A 24,254-nucleotide genomic window follows, 5' to 3' on the forward strand; every position below is an offset into this window, starting at 1 on the left:
TGGCAAAGAAAGACTATCTTCTTTTTTTAACTAAAGTCAAACATATTCTTAAAAATCCTTTGCAAAATTTATCATTTTATCTCATAACGCCTCAAAAAATATTGTACAAAATCCCGATTACGATTATGATATTCCTCAAGAATTTTGTAAAAGAATATCGTTGTGGCTCAAATAGTCTGTCTTCATATCATAATCTCAAAATCATTTGTCACAAGCCCACAATTCCCTCCCAATTGATGACACAAGATACCCAACATTCAGGCATTTTATATAAAACTAATTTTCTTAAAGTTCTCATTGTATTCAATTCTATTTGAATTAGAACCAATTGGTGCCAAAGCTCCAACATTTTCACTGGAATATAGTCTTATTGAAGTCAAGAAACTCCAGGGTGCCAGTTTTGCGCTACTATGTCAAGCTCAAGCCTATCCAGTGCCGGTTATAAGGTAAAACTTTTTTCTATAAAAATAGATAGAGAACATAGCGACTTATAATCTAATGATGCTCTTTTGACTCTAATGAAAAGATATAAATCAGCGGATTTCAAGGACCTATACATCCAAAACCCCACTACCTGTATTAAAGACTCAAGGAATATTTTTCATTCAAAAATCATTACTTTACATAAAAATTAAACAAATCCTTGGAGCGTCGATTATTGTGACATTAAGAGAAGAGAATTAGTCGCAATTTCTCTCGTTTTAAAAAGCTTGACTTTTTGCTCATCCCCAACTTGGCACGGAATTTTTTAATTTCACATTTAATGCTCTCTAAAAAATCCACGATTATTGATGTGTCCCATCTTTGAAAAAATATGATATTTAAAACCATGTTTTTGGATCCAAGTTTATTGGCAAGTACTATTGGCTTGAAAAATAGTATTTAAAAATTCAGGTTAATTGATCTTTGAAAAGTATTAAAAAATCCATGTTTGTTCTGTTTGAAAAATATTTTTAAATACAATAAATAATGTCGATCCCTGAAAAAATATCACGGTGCGCCTTAAAGAAACTTCAAATAAAAGGTGCTTACACCTGGGAAGTCTTTGCGGATTCTGAAACTACAATGTTCATAGATGAGACAAATCAAAAAAACTAAAAAAATCTCCATAGGGATTTTCAAATAAATCGCAGCCAAAATTCTAATTTTTAGGGTTTTTTAGGTTTTCGCGATTTTGCTTGTAAACCGCAAGACCTATAGTGATGACACTAAAGAAAATGTGGTAGCAATGAAAATTCTCTACAAGATTGACCTTAATGGTATTTTTGTAGGTTTTACCATTTTTCAGATATTGAAGTTCAAATTGGGACAATTCACTGACTGTATCGTCTCCTTATAAAACAATGTTATGACTGCAATTTCCCAACTTAAACTTATATATCTAAAAATGGTACAACCTAGAGTACCTCTTTCAAAATCTGCAAAAACCTCCCAGGTTTTCATTTAATGTTAGTTAAGGCGCACCGTACATTTCACTGTTTTATAAGGAGGCGATACAGTCAGTGCATTGTCCCAATGTGAAGTTCAATATCTCAAAAATGGTGAAACCTAGCAAAATCGTGAAAACCAAAGAAACCTTAAAAATTAGAATTTTGACAGCGATTTATTTGAAAATCCCTCCGGCGATTTATTTGAAAATCCCTCCGGCGATTTTTTAGTTTCTTGATTTTTCTCATTTATGAACATTGTAGTTTCAGAATCCGCAAAAACTTCCAAGGTGTAAGCACCTTTCATTTAAAGTTAGCTAAGGCGCACCGTGATATTCTTCAAAAAATTCTAATATTTATTCTGTTTATCCTTGAAAAAAATGGTTTAAATATAAAAAAAAATATTTCAATAATTAGAAAGACATTTTAGGCCGTGATCCTTGACAAAATATTCGTAAAAAAATTCCCATTCAAAAGTCTAAGGATCTTTGAATATTTATTCTATGAAAACTTAGTGTTGATGCCTTAAAATATGTTCCCAAAATATCTAAAAATATTAATCTGATGGTCCTTGAAAAAAAAAAACATTTATATAATATTCCCGAGTAAGAAGAATATTTAAAGTCGAGTGAATACCCCGGGCACTAGACAGGGAACTACTCTTCTCAACTGCATCCGTGTTAAAGTTTTTAATTCAAATTTTATTATTATATTCCAAAGCTTCAATGGGGATTTTCCGCGTAAAAATAATAGACTAATCTATTCATGCGTAAACCTCAAGGTCTAAAAAATACTGGAATTTGTATCCGATAAACAGTTTCTACCCAATGATCCTAGTACAACATTCAGGCGGTTATCTTTCTTGTATGACCAATATATAAATAAAGACATCTACAAATTATATTTACAGAGCCTATGGGTTCACGAAAGCCCAATTTCCCTGGAGGTGTACAGACATTTGCCCATCAAGCTGCTATTCATACAACATTAGCTCTAACCTGTCAAGCTCAAGCCTATCCGGTGCCAATATTTCGGTAAATTTTGAAAAAAAAATCATTTTAGTTCGATTTTACGACATCCAATAGCAAAAGTCTACATTGCGATAGACATACTATTAGAATTGACAATAATTTTACCATCAGTTGATATAATATATCAAGTTCATGAAAAATGTGTATAAAAGGCAGCTTTTGATTGGGAAACTGAGCTTTAGCTACCTTGATTTTGTGCTGCCACCCTAGCCAACTGGTTCTTTTAGGTATTTTAGGGTTAAAAGTTATCGTCTTCTTTTCTCATTTTTATAAAAAACTTGATTTTTCCATTTAACAGAGCCTGTTGGTGCAAAAGCTCCTACATTTTCAAGTGATTCGAAAGTTAGCATGTTTTTACGGGCCATAAATTCGAGTTTTGCCCTACTGTGCCAAGCTCAAGCTTTTCCAGTTCCAATTATAAGGTAAACAATAACAAAAGTATATAAGGATAAGATAAAGCAACGGTATCGGATTCAATATAAAGCTTTCCCGTGAAAGCTTTCATAGACTTTAATAAGGAAATAAAAAATAGAATTTAAAATTGGGTTTAGTGAAACATTTAGATACGAAGCTTTAAAGGTTTTATAACAAGCTTTAGTTTCTAGGGACATAAAATATGTGATTAGGACTCTGACAGTTTCTAAAAAACTATTGTACAGACTTTTTGTTGCAAAGCTATTTGTACGTTCCAAAAGCCAGTCACAAAAGTTTTGTAAAGTATGTTATTTATTAAATTTACGAAGATGAACTGAAATTCAGCCACAAAAGTTTAAAAAGTCATCAAGCTTTAACTTAGACTTAATATTGTCATATCAAAAGTTTAAAGCTTTAGAGATGTTTAGAAAAGCTTTAAGCTTTTAAGCTTTTCGGTAATGAATATATTATCGTTCATTTATTAATACAAGACTTGGATGTTTTGATTTGTAGAACCATAGACTCAAATGCTCCCACATTTTCCTCAGATTTGAATAATTTCACAATAATTCTTCACTATGGACAAAGTTTTGCTTTATTAGAGTATATCTTGAACAATATTTAAATGCTTGTTCCCATTCTTAAATCTAGAGTTCAAATAAAGATATCTAGCAGCAATTAAAAAGTCCATGTTACAATTTGGGAAAATATTTTTAAGATTTGTACAAAGTTTTAAAGTTTAGATTAAAAATGTTCTCAATTTCGAAGATCTTATCTTTCAGAGCAGTTTTCAATATGTATTTATCTTTCCTTTTTCATTCAATCTCTTAACCCCACCCACAACATGTAACACTTTACCGTTTTAGAACCCATGGGTGCCAAAGCTCCCTCCTTTAATACCGATTCAAATGTGTTTTCTTATACACGTGCCATTGGTCAAAGTTTTGCGCTATTGTGTCAAGCTCAAGCATATCCGGTGCCTATTATAAGGTAAAATCATAACACATCTATGAATAGTAACAACAACATTCAGGCTTTTTCAAACACTACAAATTTATATTTTGCATCTTTAAATAGATATTTCCTTTCTCTTTAGAACCTGTGGGCTCTAAAGCTCCAACATTTTCTAGCGATTCGAAAGGCAGTATATTTGTAAGGGCAGTTAATACCAGCTTTGCATTACTTTGCCAAGCTCAAGCTTTTCCAGTGCCAATTATAAGGTAAAATTTTAATTCAGGCAGTTTTCAAAGTAAGAAATTTAGGATGACTTTTTCTTTATTTTTATAAGAGAGCTTTACTTGTAGAAAGATATTTTTAATAGAGCTTTCGACTTTCTGTTTCGAATTATTTATGATAAAGAAGTAACCATGTAAGAAAGTTTAAGCCATAAAAGCTTTCTGTAGTTGACCTTATTTACATAAATTTTTTGGAGCAAATTTCAGTTTGTTGGTGGCAGTTATCATTGTCAAACTTAGAATTCAAGCAAAAGTTGCCCAATGTCCACCACAGAATGCTTTTATGAGTTAAACTTTCTAACGTGTTTACATGCACTTTCTATATCTGATGAATTTTCCATATGCATCTTTTTTAGAACCTTTGGGTGCCAAAGCTCCTTCTTTTAACAATGAATTTTCCATATGCATCTTTTTTAGAACCTTTGGGTGCCAAAGCTCCCTCTTTTAACAATGACGCCAATAGTTTTTCTTATACCCGGGTCCTGGGTCAGAACTTTGCATTGCTGTGTCAAGCTCAAGCATATCCAGTACCGGTTTTTAGGTAAACACAATAACATCAACTTTTAATTGGAAGTTTTTAAATTTATGATATTTTGTAAAGTTCTGAAAGTTATATCGAGCCCGAAAGCCTTTTCTTGAGATAGAGTCACCAATGGGGGTATACGAAATCGGGCATAGGGTTTTTAAATGTATAGAAGTCAGTTTTTTAAATTGATAAGATTTTGTACAGATCTTGAAGTCAACAGCTTTCTACCTTAACAGTGTCTCCAACTGGTGTTTTCAAACTCTAGCATAAGAGTGGGACAGTTTTCTATAGATGTCAATCATATTCTATTCCTGATTGTATATTAATAAGATATTTTTAATACAACATTTTGCAGAAATCTGATCGTCATATTGAGTTCGAAAGCTTTCGCTATGTTTAAAGAATGACATTTCTGCATGCAGAACTACCCAGTTAGAAATTCCCAACATCTAAGGCAGTTTTTAAAGACATTTATTAAATTTATATTGATTATTTTGAAATTTTCAGAGCCTGTGGGCGCAAAAGCTCCTACTTTTAATACGGTATCAAAAATCAGCAGTTTGCTGGGAAAAAGCTCAAGCGATATTGTACTTTTGTGTCAAGCTCAAGCATTTCCAGTACCTTTCTTTAGGTAAATCTGTAACATGTACATAGACTAATAAATTTATAGACATTTATTTGCTCTCAGCATTTATCTTCGAAATTTTCGAAAATTGGTAGATGGCGTTAGTAGTTTTATTTAAAGTTACTATAGATTTTAAACTATTTATTCTGATAACAGACAAAATATCGATAATCTTTGGCCAGATCAACATCCTCATATAAACAAATCCAAAAAAATTTTGTAATTTGCCCCAAAACATTGTGCAATTGTGTGAAAAGATTAGGTACTTTGCATACCGGCGACACCTACAAAAAAGAAGCACACTACAATTCTCTTTGTCTATGAATTTATTAGTCTATGACATGTAGATATAAATCGATAAGCTTTTTTACTTTCTGATATGTTATAAGTTCGAGTAAGCCAGCATAAAAGCTTCACTCAAAAGCTTTTGTGTATCCTTTTTGAATTAATGAACAAGTTGATACTCCGTTCACCATGAGTGTCAACTTGTTCAATTAAAAGTAAGATTCCTGGATCAAGTCCCTATAAGTCCTAAAAGCTTTTGTGTATTGATTTCGTATGAAATTAGGTGGACGGAGTATGAATAGGTTCAATATAAAATAAGATCCTATGATTGAATCCAACTTTTTGTAACAAGCTTTAAGCTCGTCGATTTGAATTGCTTTATAAGGACATAGTCTATTCGAATTGTGGTTCTGTGACTGAACTATCAACTGGTTCTGTAAAACGATAAGGTATAACATGGGAAATTTTGACTTCACATTATTTTTATCCAACTCTTCCCAACATTCAGGCAATTTTAGAGCTTTAAAGCTCTTTTATGATATTTCGTAAATTTTTTCCATTATGTAGAACCATTAGGCGCCAAAGCTCCTGCATTTGCCACAGCCTCCAAGGGCAGCATATATTGGCAAGCTCAGGGAGAAGATTTTGTATTGTTATGCCCAGCTCAAGCTTACCCGGTGCCAGTTTTTAGGTAATTAAGTCAGTATGATTTTATTAGATTTTATGTCAAAATTATGGTAACATTTTCCAAAATATACAAATTCAGGCAGTTTTCAAGAAAATACATTTTTACATTAAAAGAGAACTACATTAATAATTTATTTTACAGAGCCCTTAGGTGCCAAAGCTCCTGCTTTTCCATCAACATTGAAAAGTAGCACGTTTTGGGAGGAACAGGGTAGAGATTTGGTTTTGCTTTGCCAGGCCCAGGCTTATCCGGTGCCAGTTTTTAGGTAATATTTTTAAACGTTTTCAAAAGTAGCCACATTCGGGCAAAAGTTTCAGAAGACTTTGATACCTTTAAAATGATCTAACTTTCAAAATATGTAAATTTGCCCAAAATATATCGAAATAAAGGAATTCGAGAATGGGCAAAGGGTTAATTTCCTGAAGATTAACACTTAGTTAGGAAATTAAACTTAATTACCGGTCTACCTTGTATAATCCTTGACCTTAGCAAATGTTCTTGCTGGAGGAAACTAGGAAACTACACTAGCAACTGGTTCATTGAAAGGCTGTAAGCTTTCTTTCTTTAACGTGTCAATTCCTTTCCTGGTAGAATCCCTTGGTGCTAAAGCTCCAAAAAACTGCACTAGAAATTGGTTCATTGGAAAACTTTATGCTATTTTTTCTTTATTATTCAATTATTGTTTCTTTTCCCTGTAGAACCCCTGGGTGCTAAAGCTCCCACATTACCCAGCGACGTTTCCAGTTTTACCATAACTCGTCAATATTCCTCAAGTTTTGCCTTGCTGTGCCAAGCCCAGGCTTATCCAGTGCCTATTATAAGGTAATGCTATAAGCTTCTTGGAATAGTAGTAATAAGAGCTTTTATTTCAAATCCGTTCTACCACAGTAACATGGGGTTCTCTTGTAGTTTTCTAAAAATTTGTAATTGAAAATTCAAGTTAGCGAAGTTCAGGCCTATCCAGTGTTTATTATAAGGTAAAGCTTTAAGCCTTTTGGAATAGTAGCAATGAACGCCGGGATGCCACACTACCAATGGGTTCTCTTGTAGTTTTTCTTAAATATTTATTATAGAAAATGTTTTCATGTTATGATTTCTAGAACCAATGGGCTCAAAAGCTCCCACATTTTCCTCTGATTTGGCTAGTTTCACAATAATACGTCACTATGGCCAAAGTTTTGCTTTGTTGTGTCAGGCACAGGCGTATCCAGTACCAATAATAAGGTAAACTTACAATTCCACAAAAAAACTTTTTAAATTTTCTTTGAAGCTTTAGTGTCTCTCTTGGAAAATATTTGAAAATTTGTTTGCTCTCTTAAATCTAGACTTCAGTTCATCAGAATTTGTAAGCTGAAGTTACAATTTGTAAAAGCTTTTCAGAATTGAATGCAAAGCTTTAGGGCATACAGTAAAAATTTATCAATTAAAATTTTAGAGCTCAAATTTTGATATTAATGCATAAGGAAAATACTTTTCCTTTAAAGCTTAAAGCTTTTACATGAGAAATTGCTATATGTAGCAATAACAGCTATAGGTTCTACGAAAAAGCTTTGTAGATTCGATAAAAAGCTTTTGAATGTAATGTTTATAGTTTAAATTAGAAAAGTTCACAATTTACATTAGAAGTCAAACTTCGGATTAAGACATAGGGAAAACTCCATTAATTTAAAGCTCGAAGCTTTTTTTGGTGAAACATTGCTATGTGTCGCAATAAGACCAACTGGTTTTTGAGATAAGTTTCATGTATATGCATGTTCTATGTTAAGCTTTAGCAAGTATTTTTTGACGATCTATATTTAAAGTTCTACTATTGATATCCCCGCCATATTAGGAAATTACTACCAATTTAAAGCTTAAAGCTTTTTCGTGAGAAATTACTTTGTACGGCTACACTACCAACTGGTTCTTTGTGGATGATTGTTATTTTTATTACGATATTCAAATTGTTTCTTTTAATTTATAGAACCCATGGGCTCAAAAGCTCCCACATTTTCAACTGATTTGACTAGTTTTGCCTTTGTTCGTCATTACGGTCAAAGCTTTGCTCTATTATGTCAAGCTCAGGCATATCCAGTGCCAATAATAAGGTAAATTTGTAAAAGTATCGACATTTTGTGAAATACTTTAGAGCTTGAAAGCTTAAATACTTAAGGCCATATATCCAAAGTTTTAAAGTTTAGAGGTCAAAAAAAAAAATTTAGGCAGTGTGGATTTTTAATTGATTTGTTTTGTTTCATCTTTATAGCTTAAAGCTTTTTGTCATCATATCAAGCTCAAGCGTATCCAGTTATTATCCCGTCCATTATAATGTAAACGTGTAATAATAACGTAAAGTTTTAATTGTGTTTTAAAACTTCATAAAGATATAAATATAAAAGCTCCAAGAAAACTTTAATACAATCCCACTACATCAGGCAGTTGTTGTTCAATTCCTTATTTTTTATAATTTTCAACTCTCTTCTAGAACCTGTTGGAGCCAAAGCTCCCACCTTCTCTGGTGAATCGAAAAGTTTTACATTTGTCAAAGATATTGGTCAAAGTTTTGCGTTATTGTGTCAAGCTCAAGCATTTCCGGTACCAATTATAAGGTTGGTTTAAAGATAGATGCAAATACAAAGTTTATGATTCAGGCAGTTTTCAGTGGAAGTTATTGTTAAAAATTTTAAATTAAATAGCTTTTATCTTATTCTAGAACCCATGGGCAGTGTAGGTCCCAAAATCACCGGTGGTCGTTTACAAGAAATGACTAGAAGTTCGGGTGATAGCATGGCCATCGTTTGCATGGGCCAGGCTTATCCAACTCCGGTTTTTAGGTATAATATTTCGAAAAAAATTTATTTTTATTTACTAAAAAATATTCAGGCAGTTTTCACTATGGCTCAAGGTTTAATATTTTTTGAATAAATTTTGAAAATTATTATAATTTTTCAGAACCCATTGGCAGTGTTGGTCCTCGGGTATCTGGTGATCGTTTACAAGAACATACCATGGATTCGGGTGATAGTTTTGCCATTTTATGTCAAGCTCAAGCCTATCCAATGCCGGCATTTAGGTACTGAACAAAAACAAAAATGGGTTTGGGTTAGAGAAGTAATTTTTTTTTGAAAAGATAAGAACATAAAGAACGGTGATAATTTTGTCATTTTATGTAAAGTTTAACAGCGTGTTTTTGTAAAAAGTTTTTGCCCATTCGTTCGTCGATTTCATGAACGAAGACACAATTTGGTTTTCATAGTGGTTGACGTTTGTATTCGTGTGACAAACAAATGAAAGCTTTTTATTTTCGTAATTTTTTGGTTTTCGTAACAAAATCAGACGAACGAATACGTCAAAAATAAACGAATGGAAAAGACCCATCGTTTTGAATGAAAATGAAATAATTTGAGTAATAAATGGCACAAAACACACGAAAACTGGAAGGGAATGCAATTTTATTTATTTCCATAGAAGCACATGCGTATATGTACATCCGTTTCTTCATATTATCACAATTATTTTTGGACAAATTTGATTACATTTTTTTCTTATTTTTTGTTTTTCATCTGTTTATCGGGGTTGCCATCAAGTAACACATTTTACGTGCAGATGCCTATGCAAAATTCACAAAATAAGTATCATGGAAGCCCTGAAATATAAAAGCTTTTACGAAATAGACGAAAGCTTTCAGATAAAAACGAAATGTTCGTAAAATTTTACAAGAACCAAATTTTGAACGTATACGTTTTAGTACGAACGGTTCGTGTGACACGCAAGCATTTTTACAAAAACACCCTGTAAGACTGTTCGTCTTTGGGCATCGAAAACATAAAACTTTAGGCAGTTTTCGATAGAAAAAATCTCGAGTCCTCAAAAGGACCAGAGTTCTTATTTGTTTTATTTAAAAAATATTTGTCTTTTCTAGAACCTGTGGGTCATGTCAAACCTAGAGTTGCTACGAAAAGTATTGAAATAAATGATGTTCCCTTGGGCGAAACTTTTGTGGGCCATTGTCCCGGTCAAGCTTATCCAGTGCCTGTGTATAGGTATAATTGTAATTCGAATAACAAAATGTTTACATTAGAACTTTTTTGCTGGGTTATCTTTTATATGGTTTATTTGACATACATATATGCAATTTAAATCTTCGGGATATACTAAATCAAGTGCTGTGTAAATATACTACAACTGTACAATATACTACAATGTACAATGATGCACTTTTCTACATAGAGCTTTTAAAAAGTCAAACTTTCTTTACAGAGATTTAAACTTTAAAAAAATCTTGAAACACTAAAGTAATATCTATCGAATAAACTTTTGAATAATAGATTGACTTATAAAGCCTTTTCAATGTAGTGTGAAATTCATTGTAGAGCTTTGAAGCTTTTAAATAATTAGTTTCTGATGGAATTACAAATTAAATTGATAGTTATAGACGCCCAAAGCTTTTCAAATTACAATAATGAGCTTTGGTCCAGAAACAGAAAGTTTCAACTACAAATTTCCTCTTTCCATACGATATTCTCTCCTTTATGTCATACAACCATGATAGTGCCGTCTGAGCTTTACAACTTTTGAAAAGTTTTCAAAGCATTTTCCTTCTTTCTGATGAAATCACAGATAAAAGTGATAATTATAGACGGCCAAAGCTTTTCCAATTACAAATCTGAGGTTTGTTCCGAACCAGAAAGTTTCTACTTCCATTTTCCTCTTTCGGTACGATTTTTTCTCCTTTGTGTCATCCAACCATAATTGTGTTCTCTGATCTTAACAATTTTTGAAAATTCTTCTAAGCTTTTACATACAGCCTTTTCGTTACGATCTTTGTTTTACAGTGTTAGGCATTTCATCTCCCCTTTCTTTCGTGTTATCGTATCAAAAAAATTGTCTTAGAGCTTTAAAGCTTTTGAATAGAATTTGAAAATACTGAATATGCTTTTAAAGGTTGTGTTTTCTAGAATTAGGAGTTGTAATTAGGATTAGGTTCACATCGTGTTGGGTCTTCTTTTTTCGACAGGAAGTTTCGCTTAGGAGCTTTTAGGACAATTTTTGATTAATTGAAATAAAAATGATCTTGAAATGTGTTACAAAAACAACTATGAAATGCTTTACAAATCGAAGGAAGCCTAGCAAGTCTAGCCTCAGGGAAGTACGGACCTGTTTCACAATGTCAATGGAAAGACAGTAAGATTAAATCCCAAACGATTTAAGTGGAGTACTCAGCTTAAAAGCTTGAATGAAAGCTTTGCTCAAATGCGAGTGGTTGGAAGTATGCACACTCATTTTTTAAAAGCTTTCATTCAAACTTTATTGTGATTACTTTTTTCCTTTAAAATTGTGAAACAGGTTTACAATAAAAGCATGGAGGCTTTTTACAAGTATGTATGGCCCAACTGCGAAGGTTTTTATTTTCAATTTCCAAACAAAATTTTATTTTTAATTAAATTTTTGACTTTCTCTTGCTTGACTTTGCAAACAATTCCAAGCTTTTTCCAAATTCCATTACCATTACATTTCAATGTGCTTTTAGAAAAAAATTACAAAACAACTACACGCCAGCATTTCATATCAAAACATATTTCAAGATCATTTCTATTTCAAGTTCCAAACTTTCAGAAAAGACAAAGGAAGACTAATTTAAATTTTATTTTTTCAGATGGTATAAATTCATTGAAGGCACTACCCGCAAACAAGCTGTTGTATTGAATGATCGCGTCAAACAAGTATCGGGCACATTGATTATTAAGGATGCTGTTGTAGATGATTCGGGAAAATATTTGTGTGTCGTAAACAATTCCGTTGGTGGTGAATCTGTTGAAACTGTCCTAACTGTAACAGCCCCCTTGTCAGCCAAAATAGATCCTCCCACCCAAACTGTTGATTTTGGACGCCCAGCCGTTTTCACTTGCCAATACAGTGGTAATCCCATTAAGACAATTAGCTGGTTAAAGGATGGTAAAGCTATTGGCCACTCTGACCCCGTTTTACGCATTGAATCTGTTAAGAAAGAAGACAAGGGCATGTATCAATGTTTTGTACGCAACGATCAGGAATCTGCTGAGGCTAGTGCTGAATTGAAGCTGGGTGGCCGTTTTGATCCTCCCGTTATACGTCAAGCTTTCCAAGAAGAGACCATGGAACCTGGACCAAGTGTATTCTTGAAGTGCGTTGCCGGCGGTAATCCAACGCCTGAAATCTCATGGGAATTAGATGGCAAAAAGATTGCAAACAATGATCGTTATCAAGTTGGACAATATGTTACAGTCAATGGAGATGTTGTGTCGTATTTGAATATTACCTCGGTCCAATCAAATGATGGTGGTTTGTACAAGTGTATGGCTAAGAGCAAAGTTGGCATTGCTGAACACTCGGCCAAATTGAATGTCTACGGTTTACCCTATATTCGTCAAATGGAAAAGAAGGCTATTGTTGCTGGTGATACTCTGGTTGTGACATGTCCCGTTGCTGGTTATCCAATTGATTCGATCGTGTGGGAAAGAGGTAAGTTTGATAGAAATTATTCAGTGTTATATTTCTGCATAACGAGCAGTTTATTTTTGTGGAGTAAAATCGAAAAATTTTAAACGCCTTTAAAAATCGGAAGTTCTTAAGGCCCCTTTATATAAAAAGTTTCCTAAAAATTCTAAGAGTTTGTTTACAATCTGACAAGACTTTCGGTCTCTCAATAATGGCATAAGTGATATGAAACCCAGAAGAATTTTTATATTGAAAATCAAGATTTATATTTATTTATTAACTTGTTCACTCCCTCCCTTCCCTAACAGACAACCGTGCCCTGCCAATTAACCGCAAACAAAAGGTATTCCCCAATGGCACTCTCATCATTGAAAACGTTGAACGTAACTCGGATCAGGCTACCTACACTTGTGTTGCCAAGAATGCTGAAGGTTATTCTGCTCGCGGTTCCCTTGAAGTTCAAGTCATGGGTAAGTTTTTTTATGTTTCAATTATCAGGTCACATTGCATTAGACAAATGTTGACCAACAATATTTAAAACAACACATTTGGGAATCTTGAAAATAATGACATGAAAGACATTATGATCCTATAAAGTCAGTCCGTTTGTCAAAGAATTACAAAGCGAAGCACAAGTTTGAAAATTATATTTCAGAATCAATGAACGCAATGAGTGGTCAACATTCATTGGCCACATAAAAGCTGCTAAATTTCGAGAGCAGAAAATTGTCAGTAGACAAAGACCCAATTTTGCCCCAAAAAATGATAACAGCATCTCAAAGCCAAAGGTCCCATTTTTGTTTCATAAAAATTTAAAATGTTTTCATTTTAAAATTTCATTGAAAAATAATTGGGTCCTTGGTAAATAACTGAAATATAATTATCCTTAATTATAGCTTCCTGTAATTCCCATCAAAATAATCTGTAATCTCAAATGTCATTATTATTTCAAGACCCCACAAAACAGTTAGGGTGTATATTTTAAACGTAACTACGTAAGGGTTTCGCCGTAAATCACCGTGGGTTTTATAATTTCTCCTCTATGTTCTGCGTAAAAATTCCACTCTTAGGTTGCCTTAAGTACCAAAATTTGATAAACAATCATCCGATCTACGAATATTATGTTATACCTATATGGGGGAATTTTTTATGAAAATGTTTTATTGTCATCGAAAATGTCTTCATAAAAACATATAATTATGTATGAAGGCAATATTATATATTGTACAGCTTGTAAAAGCGTCACGAAATGTGTCGTTTTACTATAAGAAAGCATAACTCATATACTTTTTAACCTCCAAAGAATGTAACCAATGCTGCCAGAAAAAATTGCATATTTTGTTTAAAACACAGATTTATGTGGTAGTAAAAAAAAATAAATTTCAACGGTGGGCGCCATTTTGTCCAATTGACATGCGAATGGCAATTTATGTTGGCTTTAAGTTACATATTGACCGAAAATATATTAAGATATCTGAATGCTTAGAAGTTATTTGACATACTCCTCTTTTATCCGAAAATATTGTTACCAATGCTATCCTGAAAAAGCTGAATATTTGTTCGAAAACGTGACATTGTTAGGAATTTAAGGTTGGGCGCCATTTCACAAATTATTTCTATTATATTATTTTTAATTATTTTCAGATTATTTTTTGTCTAGAAATAATTTTACCAATGATACCCGAAATAACACTTTTTGTAATAAAGTCTATGTTGGACGCCATTTCACAGAGACAGCAGGATGGTAATTTGTGATTACTTTCAGTTTATTACTCAGAGCCTTCAGATTGAAGTTCACGGTAAGGCATCTCATCACAAATACTTTGAACTGAACAGTTATGTTCGCAATAAGTTTAACTTTAAACGCTGGTTTACTCGATCTCAAGATTGGGCGCAATTTTACACAGACTAGATTTTAATAATTTGTTTTTAGTTCAGTTAAACTTTGGAATTTCACGGAATTTGAATGTTGAGCGCCATTTTACACATAGTTCCTGCCAACAACTTATCTTAAGCTTAAGTTACACATTGGGTACCAACATTTGGGGCGTCATTTTACTTTCAAGTTAAACGTTGAGCGCAAATTTCCAATTTCTCTTGACTGCCAGAGAGCATAGACGTCGGATTGAGGTTCAAGATTAGGCCTAATTTTACAAAGACTTTGAACTGGAAAGCTTAAGGTTAACGTTGTTCAGATTAAGGTTAACTTAGAATGCCGTTTTACACGGACTTTAAACTGAATCTTAAAATTGGGCGCCATTTTTCCAAAGATTAGATTCTGAAAATATATTTTTATTTTAAGATAAACTTTTGATGCTAATTATGCCTATTCGGTCAACTTTGGACACCTATTAACAAGACGGATGTTCAATGTTGTGCCATTTTGCCCACTCCTTCGGATACCTGCCCCATAAAAATTCAACATTTTTCGCGAAAATGGTGCGCAGGATAACACTCGAAGGAAGTAAACGATTTAGTCCAAACTTTGCACATTATAACATTTTTTCCAAACATAGATCAGGTTCAAATCTGAACTATATTGATCCACCCCTTGAGGTACTTCCCACACAAACTTTAAAAAATGTTGGTATAAAACTGATTCTCAAAATTGGGCACCAATTTTCCACAGATTACCTCCTAATAATTCGTGTTTATTTTAAGTTAAACTTTTGATGTTAATTTTGTGGCACCTATTCTGTCAACATTGTGCACCTATTTTTAAGACGGAAGTTCAATGTAGGGCGCCACTTTCCACATAGATAACAAAAATTTGCCAATCGCCCCACACCTTCCGATACGTGCCCAACAAAAATTCAACATTTTTTGCGAAATTGGTGCGCATAAACTTTGCAGATTATAATATTTTTTCCAAAAATATATCAGCTTCGAATATGAACCATATCGATCCACTCCCTGGGGTACCTTCCACACAACATTTCAAAAATTTTGAAACAGGTGCAGTTTAAAGGCTTGTCTCGTTTTGATTTTTAGATACAGGTTGTAATCGCAACCCCTATTTAAAAGTTACAGTTATTCTCGGGGCTAAGTCCGTACTTCCTGAGATAATGGCGCAAAAGCTCTAAAAACCCTTCCGGGACCAACTGAAATGGTTGATGAGTACGATAACCTACGAATTGAGCATAAGATTTGGCCCAAACATTGCACATCGTGAAATGTCTTCCGAACGTATATCATGTTGCAAGAAGATTTGTATCGGATAACATCTTTAGGTACCTCCATCACAAATGTTAACATTTTCATTTGAGAGTTCTTTAAGGACTGTTGGATGATAGTCTTAAAATTATAGTCTTGTTTATAAAGTTTTTATTGGCAAGTCCATGCTTCGTGACATAATGGTCCAAAAGGTTTGAAAAATTCTACAGTGACCTAAATGGCTGCTTGCCACGATAGGTATCGAAAGGAGTGACTGACATTTGTCCAAGCCCTGCACATCAAAATATTTCTCTCAAATTTTAATCAAGTTCGAAGATGGACAGCTCCTACCGGTACTTACCTCACACATATTTAAAAATTTCGCTAAATTGCAGTCTAAACTTGCAAACACAATGAAATATGTCGCTTACTTCACGCTCAATCTTATGTGAAAGAATAAAGGGGAGGTACTACCTAATTAAAATGCGATCTTGCAATTCTTTATTCTTTTACATAAATTGAAGGGCTGTTCGAGGATTTATTCTTTTACATAAATTGAAAGGCTGTTCGAGGATTTTGTTGAAATCTGCACAGTGATTACAACTATATAATTTTTTTGACATAAGCGTCAAAAACTTTTAAAATCCTACGTCCATTCCTTCAGGTAACTTCTCCGAAGTAGTGACTGACATTGATCCAAGTCTTGCCCATCCCAAAAATTCTCTCATTCTATAATCAAGTTCGAAGGTGGGCTATATCGGACAACTCCTTCCGATACTTCCTTCACAAAAGTTCGACATTTTCGCTAACGTGCAATTCAAGAGCTGCTCGTGGAGTCTTGGTGATTCTGGATATAACGCTTCCCGACATACTGGTTCAAAACCTTTCAAAATCCTAAGGTGACCAAATAGAATAGAAGGCGAAAGCAATGATTTCAACATTAGACCCACTTGCAAACTTGCATATGTTGGTATCGCCTCCGCAAAATTAAATCACTTTTGCGCTTTAATCCGAAACATTCGCAATTGTCAAGATAAAACCTGAAAAGTTCCTAAACGGGATATATTTGTGTCGGCAAGTTCATATTTCTAAAAAAGGCCACAAAATTCTGAAAAATCCTTCAGGTTAGACTGAGGTTATCCTATCGACAAGGCCGACTGATATTTTTGAGGCTCATATGTGATCCAGGTAGCTCTAATATAATGTAAATATTACCATTTATTGGTTCTGTCAAATCTTTGAAATATGCAAATTTCTACGTTGGGCGCCATCTTATAAATCTGACAATCTGAGGTTATCTCTATCGACAATGCCGACTGATACATTTTTTTTTAATTTTGGCTCATATGTGATTCTGGAAGCTCTAATATAATATAAATATTACCATTTATTGGTTCTATCAGATCTCTGTAATATGCAAATTTCTACATTGGGCGCCAATTTGTAAATTTGACAATCTGAGGTTATCTCTATCGACCAAGCCGACTGATACTTTTTTACTTTTTTAGGTCACTTGGCATTCTGGAATCACTGATATAATTTAAAATTTGCAATTTATTGGTCCTTTTAGATCTCAAAACCATAGAAATTTCTACGTTGGGCGCCATCTTGTAAATCTGACAAAGTCAAGTTAATTTATTTAAGTAAATATTTCAAATTAAAATAGCTGACAAATCGACAGTAGTTATGAAACGTTGGGCGCCGTTTGATGTGTTTTATAATTTTTCAATGTTTAGCTTTGTTTGAAATTCATTGCTTACCGAACGAATATTAAGCCAAAAAACAAAATTTCAGACGATTGTAAGATAACAACTGTTCTTAGTTAAGCTTAGCATTCCTTTGGAAGCATATAGGGTCTTCCGAAACCCTTCTTAGGCAGCATTGGTTCATTATTTTGGTATACATGGAGTTGATTTCTACCTTAATTTTTTTAATTAAAATTTGTTATTCAATTTCTGCAATAATATTTTTAATTACAGTTTTTTCTCCTAAGTAACACTTTTCTGTGATATTTGGGTTTGGAAAAGCTGTAAATGTCTTTCTTAAAACTCAAAAAAATTTCTACAAAATTTAAAATTTTGTTTCAAGTGAAATTTGTTCTGTTTCAATTATACTTGAATCAGATCCAACATTAAATATGCTCCAATTTTGTTTATGTACTTTCCGAACATATTATATTTTCTTCAAATATTTTGATTTAGGTGTAAAAGTTTTCAAAAAATATTACTTAATCTTGTATCTTCTTTTGTATTTTTAAACTTCATGGTTTTTATTCCGTTTCAAGTGAATTTAAATCAGATTCATAATAAAATTTTCTCAAAATTTGATTATGAACTTTCCAATTTGATAATATTTTCCTAAAAAAATATTTGTTATTTGCGTCTAAAAGTTTTCAATAAAATTATTTTCTTGTTTCCTCTTCACAGTTTTGGAATAAACAATTCCATATTTTTTAATTTAATATTTTTAATGGAATTAAAACTCGTAATTATTCCGATTTTTAGTACCACCACAAATAGTCGCCTTTGATTTCGGTTCGGATATTATCAATATGAACGATATGGTTTCGGCAACATGTACCGTGAATAAGGGTGATACGCCCTTGGATCTATATTGGACTACGGCGCCAGATCCAAGTTTGGGTGTGGGACGTCTAATGACCAATGATGGCATTTTGATTACCAAAACAACACAACGTATTAGTATGTTGAGTATAGAATCGGTACATGCTAGACATCGGGCAAATTACACGTGTGTGGCCCGCAATGCTGCTGGGGTGGCCTATCATACGGCCGAATTGAGAGTTAATGGTGAAGAAAAGAAGAAGATTTTAAAGACTTTTAAGAGATTTTTGTTTGTAGAGTTATGATTTTGTGGAATTTATTTTGTGTATTTCCTCCTCCCCGATTAGTTTTGCCCCAAATTGTACCCTTCGATTTTGGTGAGGAAAGTGTCAATGAGTTGGACATGGTATCGGCCTCGTGTACCGTAAATAAAGGTGATTTACCCTTGGATATCCATTGGACACGTAATGGTGGTAGGATTTATACAAACGATGGTTTGGTGGTAACCAAAACCAGTCAACGCATGAGTGTATTGAGTATTGAATCGGTAAGGGCTCGACATGCTGGAAACTATAGCTGTGTGGCTACCAATAATGCTGGGGTTACCAAACATTGGGCATTTTTAAGAGTGAATGGTTAAGTTTTATTTTTTCTCTAGGATTTGTCCTTAAAAAAATTACATAGTTTTGAAAATAGATTTTATATTTTTGTGTGTGTTTGTGTTTTTCTTTATTTCGTCCTGAAGTTTTACCCCAAATTGTTCCCTTTGATTTTGGGGAGGAGAGTGTCAATGAATTGGATATGGTTTCAACATCATGCACGGTAAATAAGGGCGACTTGCCTTTGGATATTTATTGGACACGCAATGGTGGTCGCATTTACACCAATGATGGTTTGGTGGTAACGCGCAACAATCAGCGTTTAAGTGTCTTGAGTATTGAATCGGTGAGGGCTAGACATGCTGGCAACTATACCTGTGTGGCCACAAATAGTGGCGGTGTTACCATGGCATCGACCATGTTGAGAGTTAATGGTTGGCAATGCAGAAAACTTTTTAGATTTTAGATTAGTAAATTTTTCTGAAATTTTTGGTTGAATTTTTTGTGGAAGTAAAATATTTTTCATTTTACCCATTCCTACTTTAAGTTCTACCCCAAATAATGCCCTTTAATTTTGGTGAGGAGAGTATCAATGAAATGGACATGGTTTCGGCTTATTGTGCGGTAAATAAAGGAGACTTACCCATGGATATTTATTGGACCCGCAATGGTGGACGCGTCTTTAGCAACGACGGAGTGGTTGTCACCCGCACCAGCCAAAGAATAAGTGTTTTGAGCATTGAATCGGTTAGGGCTAGACATGCTGGAAACTACACCTGTGTGGCAACAAATAATGCTGGAGTTACCACCCAATGGGCCATATTGGCTGTGAATGGTTAATAAAAAATTTCAAAAATATTGAAAATTTGTTTTAAATTTTGTATCAGAATATTTAAAATTCTTTGGTTTTGTCTGAAGTTTTGGTTTTATCCCACTTTAAAAAAAATAACCTAAATATTTTGAGAGTAAGAATTGAAGAAAATAGAATTTTGGTCCTTCGACTTTCAAAAATTTCAAATTTCCTTTAAATATATTTCAGAATATTTTTAATTCTTTTGGGTTCCCTGAAGTTTTTGTATCCCACTTTAAAAATTAAATCCTATGTTGTTAGAATTGGAGAATTGAAGACAATACAATTTTGGTAATCACCTAAATTGTTTGAGAGTGAGAATTGTAGAGAAAACAAATTTGGTCCGTCGACTTTCAAAAATTTCAGAAACCTTTTAAAATATATTTCAGAATATTTAAAATTCTTTGGGGTTCCCTGAAGTTTTTGTATCCCAGTTTAAAAAATAAATCCTTCATTTTTGGAATTGGAGAATTGAAGACAATACAATTTTGGCAATCACCTAAAACGTTTGAGAGTGAGAATTGTAGAGAAAACAAATTTGGTCCTTCGACTTCCGAAATTTTCAAAAATCTTTTAAATACATTTCAGAATATATTTTGGGTTTCCTGAAGTTTTGTTTTATCCCACTTTAAAAACATAAATCATATTTTGGTCCTTCGACTTACTTCAGAAATACTGTTTGTATCCCAATTCCTTAATTGTTGTGGATATTTATTTCCATTTTTATTTTTAATGTTTTGGAGATTTAAAAAACATTTGAAGGGACCATTCAGAATTTGATTCGGTTTATCATAGAAATTGGGTGTTGTGACCTTAACCCTTCAATTCTGGATATCTGGTGGGTAACTAAATTTATTGATTAGGTTTTGAATCTAAACTTTCATATGTAGGACATCTTTAAGCCAGTGGTTTCACTCAACTGAATTTTTATTCTCTTTATAATATTAAAAAGTTTGAAAAAAAAATTAATTGTTATTCTCCTACTAAGATTCCCTTGCCAGGTTTGGTCCTTCGACCTAATTTCCTCCAGTAAAAAATTAAAAAATGGGTTTCTTTTCATTCTCCTTCTAATTTTCCCATGTCAATTTTGGTCCTTCGATCGTGTTTTTCCCTTAGAGAAAATGTTGTAATTTTTCTTTTAAATAGTTTCGAAATCTAAAAAAAAAAAAAAAATTATTAAAATCCAAAACTTCACTTCTTCAAAAAACATATTTAGTGCCTCCACAAATTATGCCATTTAGCTTTGGTGATGAACCGGTAAATACCGGCGAAAGTACCGGTATCCAGTGTATGATACAAAAGGGAGATGTGCCCATTAACATTAAATGGACTCTGAATTCGCGACCCCTTATTAACAACGAAGAGGGTATAACCATATTAAAACTGTCGGCGAAAACAAGTGTTCTGAATATACCCAGTGTGGCGGAATATCATCGGGGTGTATTTAAATGTATTGCCGAAAATAAGGCAGGCGCGACATTCTTTGCCTCCGAGTTGAAAGTTAATGGTATTTCTTGGAAGCATTCATTCATAAACAACATATATTCTACAATTTTAGGATTTTCGGTTTCTTTTTAATTTAGTTTTTATTATCCTCAGTTCCTCCCCAGATAATGCCTTTCTTTTTTGGTGATGAGCCCATGAATGTGGGTGACATGTTTGGGGCCCAGTGTATGGTAATGAAAGGTGATTTACCTTTGAATATCTACTGGACCTTGAATTCACAACCCATTGTCAGTGGTGAGGATGGTTTTACATTGGTGCGCATGAATCCTCGCACAAGTAGTTTGAATATCATGGCCCTGGAAAGTAAACATCGTGGGGTTTATCAATGTATTGCCAATAACAAGGCTGGTGATACAACATATTCCGCAGAGTTGCATGTTAATGGTTAGAATAGAAAATCAATAACATAACAAATATTTTTAGTTTTATTATTGCATTATTTTATTGTTATTTTTTTAATATTTTTATTTTGAAAAATTTCCCCTCTTCGACTTTAGTCCCACCCCAAGTTCTTGCCTTTACATTTGGTGAAGAGGTCTATAATATGGGTGATGTTTTTAGCACCACATGTGTTGTGTTGAAGGGTGATTTACCCTTAACCATCCACTGGACCTTGAATTCGGAACCCATAACATCGGGTCAAGATGGTTTTACGGTCATCAAAATGAATGCTCGCACAAGCTATTTGAGCATTGATTCGCTAGAGGCCAAACATCGTGGTATTTATCGTTGTATAGCCGTTAATGTGGCTGGTTTGGGGGAACATGCAGCTGAATTACAAGTATATGGTGGGTTTAATATAACACAGAAGACACACTTAAACACCTGTTGAATCTAAGGTCCTTCTTACTAATCATTGATGTCTCTAACATAACAAAACTTCTCTTCACTTCTTGCGACTAACTAGAACACTTGGGTGTAGGGTTATACGATTTTGTTGTTTGTTTTCTAATCACTTTTTTCGTTGAAAATGCCATGCTGAATAAGGTTTTCGGTAGCTGAATTGCAAACTTTTTTACAGAATACCAATTTGTACATAATTTTTAAACATTTTCTCAAAGAAAATGTTTTGCTGTATAAGGTTTTTTGTAGCTGAATTTCCAATTTGTTACACAATACCAAACTATGGATTATTTCTAAATATGTTTTCAATGAAAATGTTTTGCTGAATAAGGTTTTTGGTAGCTGAATTTCCAATTTGTTACAAAATACCAAACTAGGGATTATTTCTAAATATGTTTTCAATGAAAATATTTTGCTGAATAAGATTTACGATAGCTGAATGAAACTTTTTTTACAAAATGTCAAACTACGGATTATTTTTAAGCATTTTTTCAAAGAAAATGTTTTGCTGAATAAGGTTTTTCATATCTGAATTTCAAATTTTGTACAAAACTTCAAACTGTGGACTATTGTGAATCATTTTTTCCAATAAAATTTTTTTGCTGAATAAGCTTTTCGATAGCTGAATTGCATTTTTTTACAAAATATCTAACAACGGATTTTTAAGAATTTTATCAAAGAGAATGTTTTGCCGAATAACGTTATTTGTCGCTGAAAAGCAAACTTTTTTTACAAAATACCAAACTAGGGAAAATTCTTAAATATTTTATCAAAGAAAATGGTTTGCTGAATAAGGGTTTCGTTAGCTGAATTGCGATTTTTTCTTCAAACTACTAAACAATGGATTATTTTTTAACATTTTCTTCAAAGAAAAGGTTTTACTGAATAAGGTTTTCGATAGTTGAATTTCATTTTTTTACAAAATACCAAATATGGATTATTTTTAATCGATAGCTGAATTAGAAATTTTATACAAAATACAAAACATTGGATTATTTTTAAACATTTCTTCAAGGAAAATGTTTTGCTGAATAGTGGTATGTACAAAATATGGATAATTTTTAAGTATTTTCAATGAAAATGTTTTGCTGAATAAGAGTCTTTTAAGCTGAATTGGCTTTAATACTAAACATCAAACTATCGATTATTTTAAACATTTTTCAATGAAAATGTTTTGCTGAAAAAGGTTTTTAGGACCTGAATTGCAAAGTCTTCACAAAATAAAAAAACTAAGAATTTTTTAAAAAAATTTTCAAAGAAAATGTTTTGTTGAAATATATTTTCATTAGCTGAATTGCTAATTACTTTGCAGAATACTAAACAAGGGATTAAGAGATTTTTTTAAAGAATTTTTCCACGAACATATTTTACTGAAATTACATATTTTACTATTTAAAAAAGTTTTGCTTAATTAGGATTACAATAGCTGAATTACAATTTTTTGTGCAAACACTAATTGAGGGCTTATTTTAAAGCATTTTTGCTGAATAAGGTTTTCTGTAGCTGAATTGCAAAATTATTATTTTGGGATATTTCTAACCATTTTTCAAAGAAAATGGTTTGCTGAATAAGGTTTTCGGTAGATGAATTACATTTTTTGGTACAAATACCACAATTTGGATTATTTTAATCATTTTCACAAGAAAACGTTTTGCTGAATAAGTTTTTCGGTAGCAGAATTTCAACATTTGAACGAAATATCAAACTTTGGATCATTTTAATCAGTTTTTAAATGAAAATGTTTTGCTGAATAAGGTTTTCGATGGCTGAATTGTAATTTCTGTACAAAATACCAAACTCTGTATTATTTCTAATCTTTGTATTATTTCTTTTCGGTAGCTGAATTGCAACGTTTTTACAAAATATCAAACTAAAGCTAGGGTCACACTAGGCAAATATTTGCTCCAGCGACAGGAAGTGTGTGTTTACTGAGAGCAAGTGAGCATAGATTTCAAAGCATTATTTACGCTCATTTGCTCTCAGTAAGCGCACACTGCCGGTCGCTAGAGCAAATATTTGCCTAATGTGACCCTAGCTTAAGTCTTATTTTTA

The 24,254-nt window shown here is 32.9% G+C and overlaps 1 protein-coding gene across 36 annotated transcripts in view; it reads left to right on the forward strand.

Moving 5' to 3' along the window:
• The window catches only part of Dscam1 (Down syndrome cell adhesion molecule 1), a 255,910-nt gene that overhangs the window by 141,330 nt on the left and 90,326 nt on the right, over window positions 1–24,254 (forward strand). For 30 of the 36 annotated variants that reach the window (XM_073956048.1, XM_073956049.1, XM_073956059.1 and 27 more), the window contains exons 8-9: window positions 11,867–12,711; window positions 12,996–13,157. In XM_073956048.1, the coding sequence (XP_073812149.1) occupies window positions 11,867–12,711; window positions 12,996–13,157 (1,007 nt within the window). Of the gene's footprint in view, window positions 1–3,738; window positions 3,863–7,331; window positions 7,456–11,866; window positions 12,712–12,995; window positions 13,158–18,344; window positions 18,651–21,856; window positions 22,148–24,254 lie in introns of all 36 variants that reach the window. The other 6 variants (XM_073956046.1, XM_073956062.1, XM_073956060.1 and 3 more) reach the window with 4 other exon arrangements.

Source organism: Musca autumnalis, unplaced genomic scaffold (assembly GCF_047663935.1).
Source record: "Musca autumnalis isolate F117 unplaced genomic scaffold, ASM4766393v1 scaffold_5, whole genome shotgun sequence".
Lineage (NCBI taxonomy): Eukaryota > Metazoa > Arthropoda > Insecta > Diptera > Muscidae > Musca > Musca autumnalis.